Source organism: Diachasma alloeum, unplaced genomic scaffold, assembly GCF_001412515.2.
Source record: "Diachasma alloeum isolate Michigan unplaced genomic scaffold, Dall2.0 Dall_scaffold_00308, whole genome shotgun sequence".
Classification (NCBI taxonomy): domain Eukaryota; kingdom Metazoa; phylum Arthropoda; class Insecta; order Hymenoptera; family Braconidae; genus Diachasma; species Diachasma alloeum.
Window position 1 is genome coordinate 346,951 of NW_021680447.1, and position 16,492 is coordinate 363,442.

General features: G+C 34.2%; 1 protein-coding gene across 3 annotated transcripts in view; it reads left to right on the forward strand.

Annotated features, from left to right (window-relative positions):
• Window positions 1–16,209, forward strand: part of LOC107039849 (choline/ethanolamine kinase) — a 34,222-nt gene extending 18,013 nt beyond the window's left edge. The window contains exons 1-6 of one of the 3 annotated variants that reach the window (XM_015259688.1): window positions 26–339; window positions 6,975–7,087; window positions 8,696–9,175; window positions 10,685–10,931; window positions 12,909–13,073; window positions 13,734–16,209. In XM_015259688.1, the coding sequence (XP_015115174.1) occupies window positions 265–339; window positions 6,975–7,087; window positions 8,696–9,175; window positions 10,685–10,931; window positions 12,909–13,073; window positions 13,734–13,841 (1,188 nt within the window). In that variant the 5' untranslated portion in view covers window positions 26–264 and the 3' untranslated portion in view covers window positions 13,842–16,209. Of the gene's footprint in view, window positions 1–25; window positions 340–4,678; window positions 4,813–6,974; window positions 7,088–8,695; window positions 9,176–10,684; window positions 10,932–12,908; window positions 13,074–13,733 lie in introns of those variants that run through there. The other 2 variants (XM_015259689.1, XM_029126219.1) reach the window with 2 other exon arrangements.
• Window positions 16,210–16,492: the final 283 nt, after the last annotated feature.

Genomic DNA, 16,492 nt, shown 5'->3' on the forward strand with positions numbered 1-16,492 from the left:
GGTCTCTTGCACTTTTACTCCTCATTCAACACCAGCGCGTCGCATTGTACAGGTGCACTAACACGATTCCAAGATCAAGAACTAATTAGTTCTTCTCAAGAGTTGACATAACAAGAGACGATTCCCGTCGGAACTCCACAGCTCAAGTTCGAAACTTAGTTTCTGGAGACTATTTCGAGATATCTTTCCTCCTCTCTTTCCTCAATTTCGATAATTCAAAGCGCCTTGAAGACGAGTGCCTGAGTGAAGTGTGAAAGTCAGTGAATGAACAGATTTCTCCTCGCAACACGCCGTTTTCTACGTCCGAGTGAACCTAAGGCAATGGGTGTCAGCAGCAAGGTACGTGGCTTTGTTCTCTGGATGAATTTCCACGCGATTTTTGCGTTCGATTTTTCCGAACACATTTCCCGGACTTTGCCTTCGGCGTGGGCATTCCCTCTGACTGGGCGATGAATCTACCTGCGACGGGTCGATACGAAATGGCGCATTGGGAATTGAATGTGCTGCGAAGGGTACGGTAGAAAGTGGTAGAACGACGATGCGCGAGCATAAACAACACATGGGGCACTGTTAAAAAATTTTGTCAGAAATTTCCGGTACACTTTTTGGAAATTTTTATCGAATTTAATTACCACTGAAATTTCGAGGAATTTCGTCATTGAAAATTCAGGATTTCGGGGAAAAATCGAAGAAAACTGTAAATTTCGGTTCTAGTTTTCCCTGAAAATAAATAGAAACTAGAAAATTCCGGTAAATATATTCTGGAATTTTCAGGACGGTGACACTGAATGCGATTGAGGGGAAGAATATCGTGAAATTTCAGATTTCACTGAAAATTCTATGTAAATTGCACGGAAAGAAATGTTCTGTAAAAATTACAGAACTCATAATTCATTCGCCGATTACGGAATCGACTTAGAAAATTCAAGTGATGGTATCGTAATTTTTTACAGGAGATCCTATTCTGAAAAGAACATACACTTAAAGTCGATAACTATCGATATCTCGCAAGTCTGTCACGCTTATTCCTCATTGGTTCCAGTCACCTAAGGCGGCAAATTTAATTCATGATGATCCTATTTTAAAATTTAATTCATGATTTCATTTTGAGATTTTCAATTATGATTGTTACAATTACAGCGCGCGTTCGCTCTCGCTCAGATAAAAATGACGGAACGCTCCAGAAAAATTCCGTGACAGTTCCGTAAAATTTCCCACAACCACATTTCGTTCTGGAATTACGGAAAAATACGTAATTTTTATTGACTATTTCTCTCCGTGTGCAGCTGAATATTCATAACTTAACTCAACTTTTAACGTCATTTATTGTAAGAAACATACATTCTTACAAATGGCCATTGCCCGAGGGCCTTCAGCCTAGTTCTGGAATTTTACTCAATTTTCAGGGAAACCTGAAATTTCGGGATTTTTTCCCCCTAAATCACATTCAGTGTCACTGTCCAGAAAATCAGTAGTCAACTGTCCATGAAATTTCATTTTTTTTCTAACAGTGAGCAAATTTGTGCAAGTCAACTTTTAAATAGCAAAAAGACTGTTTAATGTCCGCGCAAAATGTTAACTTGTGTCGAAAAGTTGCTCCAAGTCGTCGAAGAGATTTAAGTTAACAATTTGGCGTCTTTTAGGTGACTCTAAGATAACTTTTCACAAGTTAACATTTTACGCGGACATTAGACAGTTTTTTTGATATCTAGAAGATGACAACAGCAAGTGCGCTACTTCGGAATTTCGGGACTACGTGGCCGTTGATATCATATCATACCGCCTACATCGGCGTAAACGCTGTTTTTCGTTATCGGCGATGAGTAACCTCGGAGATTGAAATTTCTGAAGGCTAGCGATCAAATTATCGAGTGTTTTCCGCCTTCCGAAGGTTTACGTCATGTTTGTGAGGAAAATGTTGTTCTCAGATCAGATTTTTTATTCAAAATGTAGCGCTCATGATATTGTAAAGAATGGGGGGGGGGNGGGTACATTTAATAAATGAATGAACCCATCGTGAACTATTTATCAAAGATTTTGGGGCGAAAGAGATTCAAAAAGGAGTGACGTGTCCGCGGACTTGAAACGAACGCGAAAGAATAACGAGAAAGAAAGAGACGATCGTACATGAAGGTGGTTGAGAGAGAGGAAAGGCCAAATGCGCAACAATATTGTTTGGGCGAGTATATGAAATGGAATATACACAGAGAAAAATGAATCTTCCGATTTTATTCAATCTTCTTGAAGCCATTGCATCACCCACACTGATAGAATGATTCATTTATTCCAAACGAGATTCGTTAACTATTAACGAATGGTAGAGTTGAATATGACCAAATGAATATTCGTTAATAGTTAACGAATGGTTCACTTGAATGGCGAAAGTCAAGTCAAGCAAGGCTCCTCAAATATACATTCGTTAACTATTAACGAATGAATATTTGATAAGACCGAATAGACCCTAACCTCCCACGAAGCGGGAGGGAAATGTCACTTTGCTCCCGCCGGAACAGAAAAAGTGTTTTTTTTTATCCGTGGGAGGTGCGCAGCGCTCGTCAAAGGCGAGTGCTACCTTCGCAACGGTCAAAGAACACTTTTTCCACGAGCGTCGAACCCTATTTTTCATCACAATGGGTGAAAATAGGAATTTTGCGCACGCCGAGCGTCCGTAAAATTTCACTTTACGCACTCGTACCGAAATATACTATTTTCTCGCACATGAGAAAAAAGTTTTTTTTAGAGAATAAAGGGTCAATGAGAACCTTTTTCCGTCTCACGATGCAGTAATGTCGCGTCACTGCGTAGAATCTACGTCGCAGATCCCCACGAGAGTGAGAACTGCTGAACTTTTATCTTTGAAATTTTCTGGTATACCACCGTGACGCATAGCAGCTCTAATATGACGGTTTTATCTGAAGTGCAATGATCACACGCATCGACATATTTATACTTTTCCATCGGTCATAGATCTCCTCCTGTTGACGATTCATGAATGAATGGATTTTAATTCCATGTCCGATAGTTGAGTCATAAAGACCGTCTGGAGTCTCACAGCAGTAATGTAAACAAACTGTCACGTCACCCCATGCGATAAATATACATATTTGTTCAGAAGTGACGGTTTGCAGCAGTTGGCAAGTGGAAGAACTTGTGAAATATTTTCAAATTCTGAAAAAATTAGGAAGGATTGAGGGAGACGCCTTGCCATTACTTTCACTCATTTGGCTTTATACAATGAAATTTTTTATTCGGGTTTTGTGGGTATTGGCCTTTAGCACCGAATCACCTCGATCGTCGCATGTTCGTTGCATAACGTTCTCCACACGATTACGAGTGAAGCAGAATTTATGATCGGGGAGGGAGTAAAGTGGATAGTTCTTAATCGGCAAAGTGAAATTTCAAGTTTTTTTTCCCGTAATTTTGAAGGGATTGCTTCAGGCTGTGAAATAAAATTGACTTGCCAACAGAGAAAAAATTATATATTACAACATATATAAAAAATATCTTAAATTGGCCCAATTTATATAAAAAAAACATAAATAAAACATCTATTTTACATATTTTTAAATGTATTTTTTATAAATTTGAAAAATATACTATGGAATTGGCCCATACTGAGGGCGCGTTTCGCAATCGATTTAGTAGCAGCACTGCAGCCCTATCTAATTTCGCTTTACTGCAGCTACAGTAGTTGATTCCGAAACGCACCCTATATCAGGTATTCCATGCCAAATGAGTCAACGGCTAACCCTCACCCTCTTGAAAATTGATGGCGATTTTTTCTAAGATTACGGAGCTTGAAAAACTTGAATTTAAAAAAATTTTTTTGACATCCCAGCTCGGAAATATGATTTTTTTCCAATTGTTCCGTTTTTTTACGATAACTTGAGTTCTACTCATCCGATTTCGATTTATTAGAGACAAAATTTTCAATTTTTCACCACCTATAAGCATGTTTTAAAAAAAAAATTTCCAACCTTTAGATGCTCGAAATAACGAATTTTCGAAAAAAAAAAAGTTGAAAAACTTGAGTTTTGCCAATTACGTCACGGCCAATTATTTTAATTTTTTGTTCAGTAATTCTTATAATGAAAACGAAAATTTTGAGCCGTCATACATGTTGGGTTCCATCCATATTTTGAATTTTTTCTTTTTAAAATTGCGAAAATTTGGTAAAAACACCTTAAAACAACTAATTATGTATCGAAAAAATATGTGGCACAAAAATATGTGACACCTATTACGGTGGATTCTCGTGCCGACGTAAAAAATACCGAAGACCCTCTTCGGTATTTTTTTTGTTTACCAATATTTTTATTTGATGTCCAACAATATTTACATATATACAGTATTTACATATAACGAAAACCAGTTTTGAAAAAAATATTATGTGTATATAACCGTGTACCATTTTATAGTTATAATTCCTCGAATTATTTTCATATTTTTTTGGGTTTATGTGCTTAAAAAAAAGCACAGAGTTGCTTTACATGGACATGGAAAAAAAAGCACTTCAGTTATCGGTAGGGGTGGTACCCCTCTTCGGTATTTTCTCCAAGTATAAAAAACCAAAGTCCATTCGGAGGAGCTCGTGTACCATCGTGCCGTGGCCCTCGCCCCAGCCTTCCTGACTACCTCAAAATCGATTCAAATCTCATTTCAGGTCACTGTAGACATCTCCAACCAGTGACACGTCGGCTTATTTCTGTCTTGAACCTCTAAATCGCGGTTATCATTTATTTATTATTGATGAGGAGGGGAATTGGAACATTAACAACGAGATTGCGTGTTTCGAATAGTGAATTACTGCAGGAATGTATACGTATATCCTTATTAGTTGGTTCGATGACGCACGGGGAAATAACATTAAATGTGAAACTTATTTTTCGTTTCATCATCTCAGATCGTTCGGGTATATTTTAACACCGACACAGCATTTTCTGGACAAAATCACCTGTCACACGCAATGATTTACCTTCGATTTTCGATAAATGGGATGTTCTGCATCAAGACCACAACTCTTGAAACTGTAATGTATTGTGTCCAATTAAAAATGTATTATTCTAGTCTGTGCAATTTAAAAAGAAAGGCCCGAATTGGTGGATTTTATTTTTATCGAATTCCACACGCTCGAATTGTACACAAAATTGGACACTTATAAGTTTGAATGATGCAATGTGCGATTAAGATTGTAGTATATGTAATTTGGTTGGTGGACTTTAATTTTATAAAGTTCAATGTGTATATCGTGTTATTAAAACGTGCAGATTACAATTTTTGAAGATAGAGTTTTTATGCAAAACATGATGTGTATCAGAACACGGAGCGGTTCCATCGTGTATAATCGGTTGTTGTCGAAACAATGCTGTTTGTGTTAAGGTATACCATTGTCTCATGTACGACCAAGATTTTATAAAAAATATAACGCTTTCTGTGAGAAATTCTATTGAAGTTCTGTTAGAATTATATTAAATTGACCTATTAAATGCCGTGAATTTCCTTCATTTTTCGACACATGTGACGTTCTGCATTAAAAATACATCTACTGAAATTGTAATGTATTGTGTCCAATTAAACATGTATTATTCGAGTCTGCGCAATTTAAAAAGAACATAGAATTCATAAAACTTAGGCCAGGATTGGTGAATTTTAAAAAATTGAATTTCACACGCTCGAATTGTTGTACACAAAATTGGACACTTATAAGTTTGAATGATTCAATGTGCGATTAAGATTGTAGAATATGTAATTGGGTTGGTGAATTTTAATTTCACAGAGTTCAAAATGTATATCGTGTTATTAAAACGTGAGGATTACAATGTCCGAAGATAGGGTTTTTATGGAAAACGATGGAAAAACATAACAGAGGGATTCCATCGTGTATAATGGATCATTTTGTTGAAAAAATGCTGTCTGTTTGAAGTATACCTTCGTCTTAAATACGGAAAAATATTCATAGAAAAATCATGCGCTTTCCGGAAGAAATTCTATTAGAGTTTCTATTAGAATTATATTATATTGGCCTACAAAGCACAATGAATTCCCTTTCTTTTCCGACGTTCTTCCCATTTTCTCGTAAAAAAATGACATTTGTAGCCCTTCCTGTAAGAAATTCTATTGGAATTTGGTCAGAATTATACAAAACAATCTTATTTGTGTTTTTTTGTTAAATTCTACCAAAAAAATGCAACTCCCTCAGGCGTTTTTCAATAGATATTCTTTAAAAGAAAATCGTCTATAGATCTTGATTTTTCTGTACAACTTATTCTCATTGCATTTTTTCGATAAAAATTCTTGGGCATTAATTTAAATTTTTTTGTTGGATTTTATCATAAGGAACAAATAAAAATTGAGCAGGAAAATATTGGAAAATTTATGCTTAATAATTTTTCTAGAAAAATAGAAATCTATTTAGCTTTTTCCATCAAATATCTATAAATCAAATGATCCAATGAATTTGTATAATCCTCACTAGAATTAATCAATAGAATTTGGACATAACTACAATAGAACTCCAATACAATTTCTCAGAGAGAGCGCAACGTTTTTCCATAACATTTTTTTACGTGTTGCATTACTGCATTGAACAATATTATTTAATTATCAGTTCCGCTGAGTGACAACAAACTGATCAATAACAAACATAATTTCCTCATTTCCTTTAGTTAATTTCCCCTGGAAAATATTTCTCGATAAAACGACTCCATAGCCAATATCGTCAAAGCAATTCCAGCCATTTCATCACGCGGAGCCGTAAAAATTGAATGAAGTGTATTGTAAAGATTAATACTGTCGTTATCTGAAAGTGGAAATTCCCCACGTGGAAATTCTCTGATTACGATAAGAATTATTGTCGCAATCGAGAATGTTATCGTCTTAATGTGTGAACTCAATCATGGAGACAATTTAATTGTACGATTTAGAGTTCATCAACCTCATTTGAATAGATGACTCTCAATTTTGTGTGCTTTCAGATGTCAGATTCTAACCCTGAGATGAGGTCTACAGCAGCGAGAATTTGCCGTGAATCTTTAGCTGGAATTTGGAAACACGTCAACTCGGATAACATTGTCGTCAAGCATATAAGGTTTGTTATATCTCATCTATATTGTTTTTACTCACGTGTCGTAGAGGAATGAGAAGCCGTAATAATCCAGGCATCAACGTTGTGGAGATTAAATGAGGCTATCCTTGAGGAAAATTGCGGATAGTTTCCTCTGTGAATCATGTGCTAATTACACTGAGAGAAAAAATTAGTTACGCTGAAAAATTATGCGTTCTCTTTGTGCTTTCAATAATGCTATGTACTATTTTGTAGGCTTCGATGGGCGTCTGCCTGAAGTCTTAAATAAATAAATAAATAGATTTGTCTCCCTGGAGAGGTCTTTTGTCGTGTTGAATTAATTTACTTGTGGACAAAACAGAAAGCTTCTACCAAAATGTGATAATTTTCGTAGTATGAAGTTGAAATTAGCCAAAAATTCGACAGCAGAAGATTTGTCTTAGGCGAATCTAGGGGTGTAAAAATGTTTTTAAGTAATGTACAAACTCTTTTGCACTTAAAAAACATTTGTACATATGATTATTTGACTCTCCTACACTGGAATATCCCCTAAATTGAATTTTCCGTTGACGAATATTCTGCTAGTTTCAGCTTCATTTTCGTAGCAGTCATTGTTCTCGTCCCTTATTGAAAACAACATGTATGAAAAAATCGCATAGAAATTTTCTGTACGGATATTTCTATACGAATATTTTCTATACAAATTATTCCTATACATAAATTTTTATTTTCATGCGAAAGATGTCTAAACGCTCCAGAGATAAACGTAGAGAAATGTCGCAACTCCATACGAAATGTTTCTGTACATGTGGTAGTGGGTCGTATAGGATCAAACCTATAGAAATCCTATAGAAATTCTATACGCAATCCGTATAGAAAATTTCTATACGATTTTTTCATGCGTGAACAGACCCAAAAATCCTTTAAATATTACACAAATTTATCATAAATAGTAGATCATATCATAAATAGTAGACTAAATGTCTAAAATCACTGATTGTGAGAAGTGTAAATATTTAGATTAAGTTGATAGAACTTTACTGATATTTTCTATTGAATTTTCTGTTGAAAATTCTGATATTTTTTTTGCTGATTCTATTAGAAAATTCCGCAGTTTTTTTTTCGATAGAAAATGTCCAATAAAATCTATTTTATTTTTAAAAATCTGTTTTATTCTTCCATACAACTGTTTCTATTGAGACATTTACTGCCACAATTCTTCAACATAGATTTTCGAAGTTTATTTCACTATTTTTCGTTCTCCTCTCGTTGAAGAAATCAAACGAAAAAACTTGGGAAATTTGAAATTTCTGTGGAAAATATCTCAATAGAATAAGTTATATATAAAAATCAAATTCCATTGATTTTATAAATATAAAATATTTCATATTAAACATTTCTATCGAAAAAACAACCTCGAAAAAACAACTAGCATGTTCAATAGAATCTTGAATTTCTATGAAAAATTTCGGATAAAAAATCCTACAAAGCCAATACATGAAAATATGAAGATTTCGGGAGTATTTTTGCTTCACGCAAAGTGTTCGTGTTGTTGTTTTCTAATTAAGGAGTGCTATTTTCGCCTCTTGGCGTTTTGAAACCGCCTTGCTAATAATAAATTCATCATTTCAGTGGTGGGCTCAGCAACTGGATGTACCTAGTTCAATTGCCAGAAGGCACCGCCCCCCTACGTGGTGAACCCCGTCAGGTGCTCCTTCGAATTTACGGTCAAATGCATGGGGAAAAGACAGTGGAGAGTATGATTACAGAGTCTGTTATATTTGCTCTACTCTCAGAGCGAAAGCTGGGACCGAAGCTCCATGGTCTCTTCCCAGGTGGTAGGATTGAAGAGTACATTCCAGCTCGTCCATTGCTCACTAAGGAGCTAGCTGATCCTGAGTTGAGTGCTTTGACAGCTGAGAAAATGGCGCAGATTCATCGAATGCAGGTGCCAATTAGCAAGGAGCCCACGTGGCTGTGGGACACTATGGCTAATTGGTTGAGCACTGCTGAGGAGGTGCTCAAAAATTGTGAGGAGGTTGATGCCAAGCAGATGGACATTGTCAATAACATCAGGGCGATCAAGTTGGGGAAGGAGATTGCATGGTGTAGGTGAGTGTCAGACCTTTATTTATATTTTTTAGTCTTGAGGAAGAATGATATTTTAAATCCAATATGTATATCTCCTGATTAAAGTAGCTCTACCCTTACGGTAAATTCAAAGATTATTGAAAACTGCAGAAAATTGCAGAAAACTTGTCTAGATTCGGAATTCTAATTTTTTTCTCAATTTAATTATCGTTTTGGTTTTTCAAAGAAGAAATGTTTAAAAATCAGGATTTTTTTGCGAAGAAGTCAATGGATTTCGATTTTTCTATATGAAGATTCTCTTGGAATTTTTTCTATTAGAATAGTTGGACATGACTTTTCTAAGGGTTTTTCACTCGGGTCCTGCAAGGCAAAACAAAACAAAATATAGCGGAAAAAACTTGGAAAATTTGTGCCCAATAGTTTTAATAGAAAAAATCTCAAGAGCAAAATTCAAACAGAAAAATTGAAATTTATTGACTTTTGTCTATCAAATATGTGATGGAATCTGCGCAGAAAAATAAATAAAATTTTAACGAGAATTCTCTTGAATTTTAATAAAACCCCCATAGAATTTCCAGAGAATTCCAATAGAGTTTTCTAGCGAATTCGCTAGTTTTTTTATTCAATTTTTTTATACGTGAATTCCACCAAAAAGTTAGTTTCTATGGATTTCCGGAAAAATTCTAAATTACGTAATTTATTGCATTTTCATAAGTTATTGAGTTTTTCTATCCTCATATGTGGTTGGTGCAGGCAACAATAATTGTTTGAATCAAATAAGAAATTATTTGTTGATTAATTTTTAAATCAAATAAAGAATGCTTTCACAAAATTTCCAGTTTAACGAAACTTTACTTAACTTGAACCGAAAACATTAACAAAATATGAAATTTGGAAATATGGAAGAAGATTGAATAATGCTGTGCCAATAAAGAAATTAAGTCATAAAAATGATAAACTCTTTATCAAATTTTTTTTCAAATAGATTGTAATCTGTAATAACACTCGAGTGCTCAGTTCCACTTGACTATTTACGAGCTGACTTATGTAAATCCTTGAGAGATTGATAAGCACCTTAATAACACATCACCAGAAATCGCGATAATACACATGAAAAAAATTTCTGGAAAAACCTAGTGAATTCGCTAGGAAATTCTATTGGATTTCTATTGAATTTTTTGTTAGAATGAATGTGCAATCAAATTTTTTTTGAAGAATAAAGATAATTCTATTTTTTCTGTACAATTTATTCTATTGAGAAATAAAACCAATAATGCAATAATAATTCTATAGAAATATCATCATATTTTCTATAGAAATTCCCTGACTCAAATTTTCAAAGTTTCTTCCTTTCATTTTCTGGAATTCACTGAAATTTCAAAATCTCAGGGGCTTTTATTACTTGTGCTGATCAGTTGAAGTTTACTACGTCAGTTTTAATGTAAAAAGATATGAAAGAATTATATACAGTTTTTTTGTGAAATTTTTTCATCCGTGAAGAACAACAAATAACAATTTCTTCCTCCCCAGAAATCTCGTGAATCAGCAGAAGCACGAGGTAGTTTTCTGCCACAACGACATGCAAGAGGGTAACATTCTCCTCCGTCAAAACACCCGTAAGCGTGAATTAGTGCTAATAGACTTCGAGTATTCTGCGTACAATTATCGTGGTTTCGACCTAGCTAATCACTTCGTCGAGTGGCAGTACGACTACACAGCCCCCGAGTATCCATTCTACTACGAGAGACAGAATGCTGAACCCACGGATGAGCAAAAGGTAAGTTACGTAATGGGGGGCTAGATGGGTTACAAGAATGAAAATAATGTTTGCTCCTTGGTAAGGACAAATTTTCCCTTTATTTACCACATTTCAATTCGTTCGATTCCATATGACTGAAGAAACACAACATTCTGGGTTGAAGAGGGCATACGTGTGATCATTTACAGGATCATTAATCATTCTCATGACAATTGTTATTTATTTCACATCATCGTATTGTTTTATTGAATAAAATGATGGAATAGGAAAATTAAATGAAAAATATTGGATGTCATGTGTGAAACAATTCGATAAAAACGGTTTTCCTGGGGAATTTCATTAAAATTCTATTAAATAATTCATTTGAAAATTGGATTGAATTTAATTTCTATTTTCCTATAGAATTTCTCGAGCGTAAATCAAAGTTTTTCCCAGATCATTTCTATTTATTTTTCAAAGTAAAGCCTAATAGAAAAAAAAGTAAAATTGATACCCATAAATTGCAAATCTACTGAAAAAAATGGACAATCAATATCTTTAGATTCTTTTTCATCAGAAAACATTTATCCAGAAAAAATCAGTCAATTGTAATACATTTTTTGGTAAAAACGCTAGGATTATCTCCTAAATTATTTCAAACATTTGTAGTTTTTATTTTGACAAATCATGGAAAACTGATAAATGACGACCACTTGACGAGTTTTTTCTGATAAATCCTTAGGTTTTTCCACTTCATTTCTATTTGTTTTTCAGAATAAAGGCAAATTGAAAAAAACGTTAAATTAATGTTCACAAATTGCAAATCTACTGAAAAAAAATGGAAAATCAACATCTTTAGATTCTTTTTTATCAAAAAATATTTACTGAGAAAAAATTGACCAACTCCAATACAGTTTTTGAGGAAACACGCCAAATTTATCTCCAAAATTATTTTAAACATTTGTATATTTTTCTTTTGAAAAGTCATGAAAAACTGATGAATGTCGACAACTTGACAAATTGTTCATCATTTCTCAAAATAAAAAATCCATCTCCAACGTTTCATAGAATTTTCCTATCCATCATTGAAAAAAATAATGACCCAAACTCCCAATTAATGTCTAAAAATGCATTTTGACTCTGTAAGATCACGTGTAAGCTGATCATTAATCGTTAAAATCGTGGAATATAAGAGACATTAAAATTCACATGAGGGGTATTTATGATTCTCTAAGAAAGGGGGTTGTTAGGGGCCACGTTGGCGTGTGTTGCGTGTGTATATGTTAGTTTCACAGGACCGCTAAATACTGAAGACAAGGCTGGAAGGCCTCCGTATCTTCACTTATGACGGTGGTAATGGCATCGGCAACATTCTGCTGGCCCCTAGTGGAATCCAACAGAGACGGCCAGGTGTGGGCCATTCAACAATTGGGCGAGCAACAACCACCTCACCAACCACTAGAGTACCTTGTACACGCACTCTCAATAATCAAATGAATAATAAAACTCCAAAATAGTTGGTCTATTGGCATAATCCAGCGGAAATGATTAGTGTTTCTAAATTAAAATGGTAGTGGGTTCAGATATTACCATGTTATGGTATATATTTTGGTATTTTTAGAGGTTTTAACACACCTCTTGATAAATATTGTGAATATGCACTGTATTTTGTTTAATTTTATATCATTATGTAGTCATATTGTCACGTAAATCACTGGGATATATCGAGACTTGATTCTATCATAATTTCAGACATTTGTATTTTTATCAAAATTACGTTTATCTTGAGTTTTGTTGATTCTTATCACTATTGGAAATTTGAGACTTTCACTATTTTGTCACGGATTTGTCATGGTTTATTTTGTTAATCAAATCATCATTCAATTACTGCGCAAATCATTACCTGAGAATTCAATTCTTGAGGAAATTATAAAGTTCATGTAATATAGTAGCTTTTTATCTACTTCCACTTCTCAGCGATCACTGGACTTATATATTTTCATTTTCTCTTGATAGCTCCACTTCATTAGACATTACTTGAAAACACTGGGCAAGGAGGGCACTGCGGAGGAGGAGAAATTGTTGGATGAAGTTAAAGTCTTTTCCATAATTAGTCATCTGCTCTGGGGATTGTGGAGTATTGTCAATGCCAGTCATTCGCAGATTCCCTTTGGCTACTGGGTGAGTTTGAAATATTATTCAATATTTGGAATGAAAGTGTCTTATTGTTAGAATAGAATTCTAACAATGTATCGTACAATATGTCTTATTTGTTAATGTTATTAGAGAAAATTTTTATGTTTGAAAAATCTTGGTTTTACTACTTTACTACTTCATACTATTAAGCAGAGAATAATAAAAAATAATAAAGAAATAAATAAATGAATAACAAAAATTTTAAAAATAAAAATGTAATTTTTGCTTAATAGTTTTTTGCGTTAAAACTGAAGTAGTGAACTCATCAGCACGATAGATGACGACACCAACCATTTCGAACTTTGAGTGCAGTTTTCCCTTAAATGCACTAACCAAGCGGTAAAACGTCTGAAGCCAATTTCGATTATTGGTCCGTTTTCAATGAATATCTCGGAATCTAAGGCAGATAGCGAAATTTTTGTTATTACCTTTTTTGCAGCTCTTAATTGGCTCTACAAAAAAGGTAATTCCGAAAATATCGCTATCTCCCTTCGATCCTAAGATAATCCTTGAAAACTGAGCTAAGAGCTAAGTCGACTTCGCTTTACCGCTTCGTTACTGAATTATTTGAATGAAAGATTATAATTGTTGAAATTATTCCAACGTTTGATTAATGACTAATATTGTATCATATTTTATCATCAGGATTTCGCTGACACTCGCCTGAAAAGCTACCAGTACCTAAAAGAGAAAATGATTGTATCTGGCCCAGTACGATGTGGTGTAAAAAGGAAGGACGAGCACAACGACTGAATCAACACGACGAAGTTGGAGTGATTCTGAGTGACTCTTTTTTCCATTCACATTGAGAAAAAGAGTCCAACTCACGGCCCAGCTGTTGGTCAGAGAGTGAAAAAATAATGAATGGACTGCCAAGAGAGTGTGAGTGGGTGTTTATACCAACTGTGTGATTGATTGCTTCCGTGATAATTAATTGACATTGTCATTAGTGGCAGTTTAATGATCATCTCCATCGATACAATCATCCATCGATGTTGAGGGAGACGAAAGAGAGTTTATCAACCTACCTCAAAAATGTGATAAATAGATTAAGAGCGAGGAATTGTTATCTTTTGATAAGCGATGAAGAATAGGAAAGAGATCATCATTTAGGCTTGTTTGGACATGGTCAGAGAGATTTCATTCACAATGTCAATAGTTAAGGGTAGATAGTCAATACGAATAGTCTATCCTCCTCAATTATCAACGGAATAATCGACGAAATGAAGAAACTATCGAAACACTTTACGTGAAAATGCTGTCACATAACGAAAAAATAACATCTGCGAATCAAAAAAGGACTGCAGTGACCTCGAATCATTTTACTTAGGCATTCGTGACTTGAGAACGTACTTAACATTTCTTATTTCGAGGAATTGTCACTTGTCAATTGAGAAGTGAAGTGTAGCATTATTTTTTTACACCCAAGTGTGGATTGACAAATAGTCGAATGTTCAATTTTTTAGCCAGCTTTCGTTGTAGCGAGCAGTAGAATGCATTTTTGGAGTGGGTTGCTCATCGATGATAGTCTGTTCCTTTGGATCGGAAACGTCCTCAGTATTCCCAGTCGACAACAAGTGATCTTGTATTATTTTTCATGAATCGAACGTATTTTATCCACCACGTGGCTGCTCTCAATTGCTTTTTTCTAATATTAAACGCATTCCTTGTTTCGAAATGAAGTTAGTTGGATGTAATAACTTGACCGATAATAATGAACAACTTCATCAAGACAACAGTATTAATTTGTCGATATTATGCGGTTGGCATTAAGACTCTCGATGTTTTATTGAAGATACCCAGCAGCATTGAGGTCAGTTGGAACTACAACGGCCGGCAATGTGTTACAATTGGCCATGTGATTAGTACTTATTGAACATGCGTTGATGTTTATTCATTGACTGATGACACCGACTTTGATTATTGGAGAGAAAGATAATTTAGTTAGGACTATGGTTTTGTTTTATTCAGGAGATTAGTTTTATTTCGGAAAAAGGATGTTTTACCGATGTGTGCGTAGTTATTGGGAAATATTTTTGTTGCTGCTAGGTATCTTAATTGGAACAAAATTTGGAGGGAACATCAGTCTAATGGAAAGTCTTGAATATTACTACTAATCTCCATATGTTTGATGATTTTTTTATTTCGAACATTAGTGCCTTCTGTTATTTTCGCATCATTGATTATGTATACGTGTATTTGTATTAATAGCAGGAAGTTTATTTCAATAAAGTTATTTCTTGACGATAAAACAATTGTTATCATTCGAACCTAGTTATAACGTCGATTTTAATTATTGAGGGAGAAATATTTTTGGGGCGATTGCATTTTTATTGTATTAAAGGGATTAGTTTCAATTTGAAAAAAAATATTCTACTGATTTTGAATAGGTAACTGGTAGAAACGGAGACATAGAAAAAGCGACGACACATTGATTTAAAGATAGTTAATTATCAAATTTGTGAATCAAATTGCATAAGAAAATTTTGATGAATGTGGCTACTGTCAAGGGCTTTTATTTTAATATTAAACGTATTCCTTTTTTCGAAATGGAGTTATTTGGATGTAATAACTTGACCGATAATAATGAAAAACTTCATCAAGACAACAATGTTAATTTGTCGATATTATGCGGTTGGCATTAAGACTCGATGTTTTATTGAAGATTCCCAGTAGCATTGAGGTCAGTTGGAACTACAACGGCCGGCAATGTGTTACAATTGGCCATGTGATTAGTACTTATTGAATATGCGTTGATGTTCATTCATTGACTGATGACACCGACTTTGATTATTGGAGAGAAAGATAATTTAGTTAGGGCTATGGTTTTGTTTTATTCAGGAGATTAGTTTTATTTCGGAAAAAGGATATTTTACCGATGTGTGCGTAGTTATTGGGAAATATTTTTGTTGTTGCTAGGTATCCTAATTGGAACAAAATTTGGAGGGAACATCAGTCTAATGGAAAGTCTTGAATATTACTACTAATCTCCATATGTTTGATGATTTTTTTAGTTCGAGCATTAGTGCCTTCTGTTATTTTCGCATCATTGATTATGTATACGTGTATTTGTATTAATAGCAGAAAGTTTATTTCAATAAAGTTATTTCTTGACGATAAACGCATTGCTATCATTCGGACCTAGACATAACGTCGATTTTAATCGATAGATCGGCATCAATCATTACTTCAGTAATATTATGAGAAGTTGTACCTTACAATAATCAAGTCCTTACCTATCTTCATTGAAATTTGAAAAATAATATAATAATTGGTAATTTAAATTTCTCAATTATTGGGTGATAAAATAATTCGGAATTTGAATATTTAAATTGATGGTTAATTTAATAATCGAAAACTTGGTGAGTAATAAGGAAATAATTGAGGACTAACAGTGATATTCG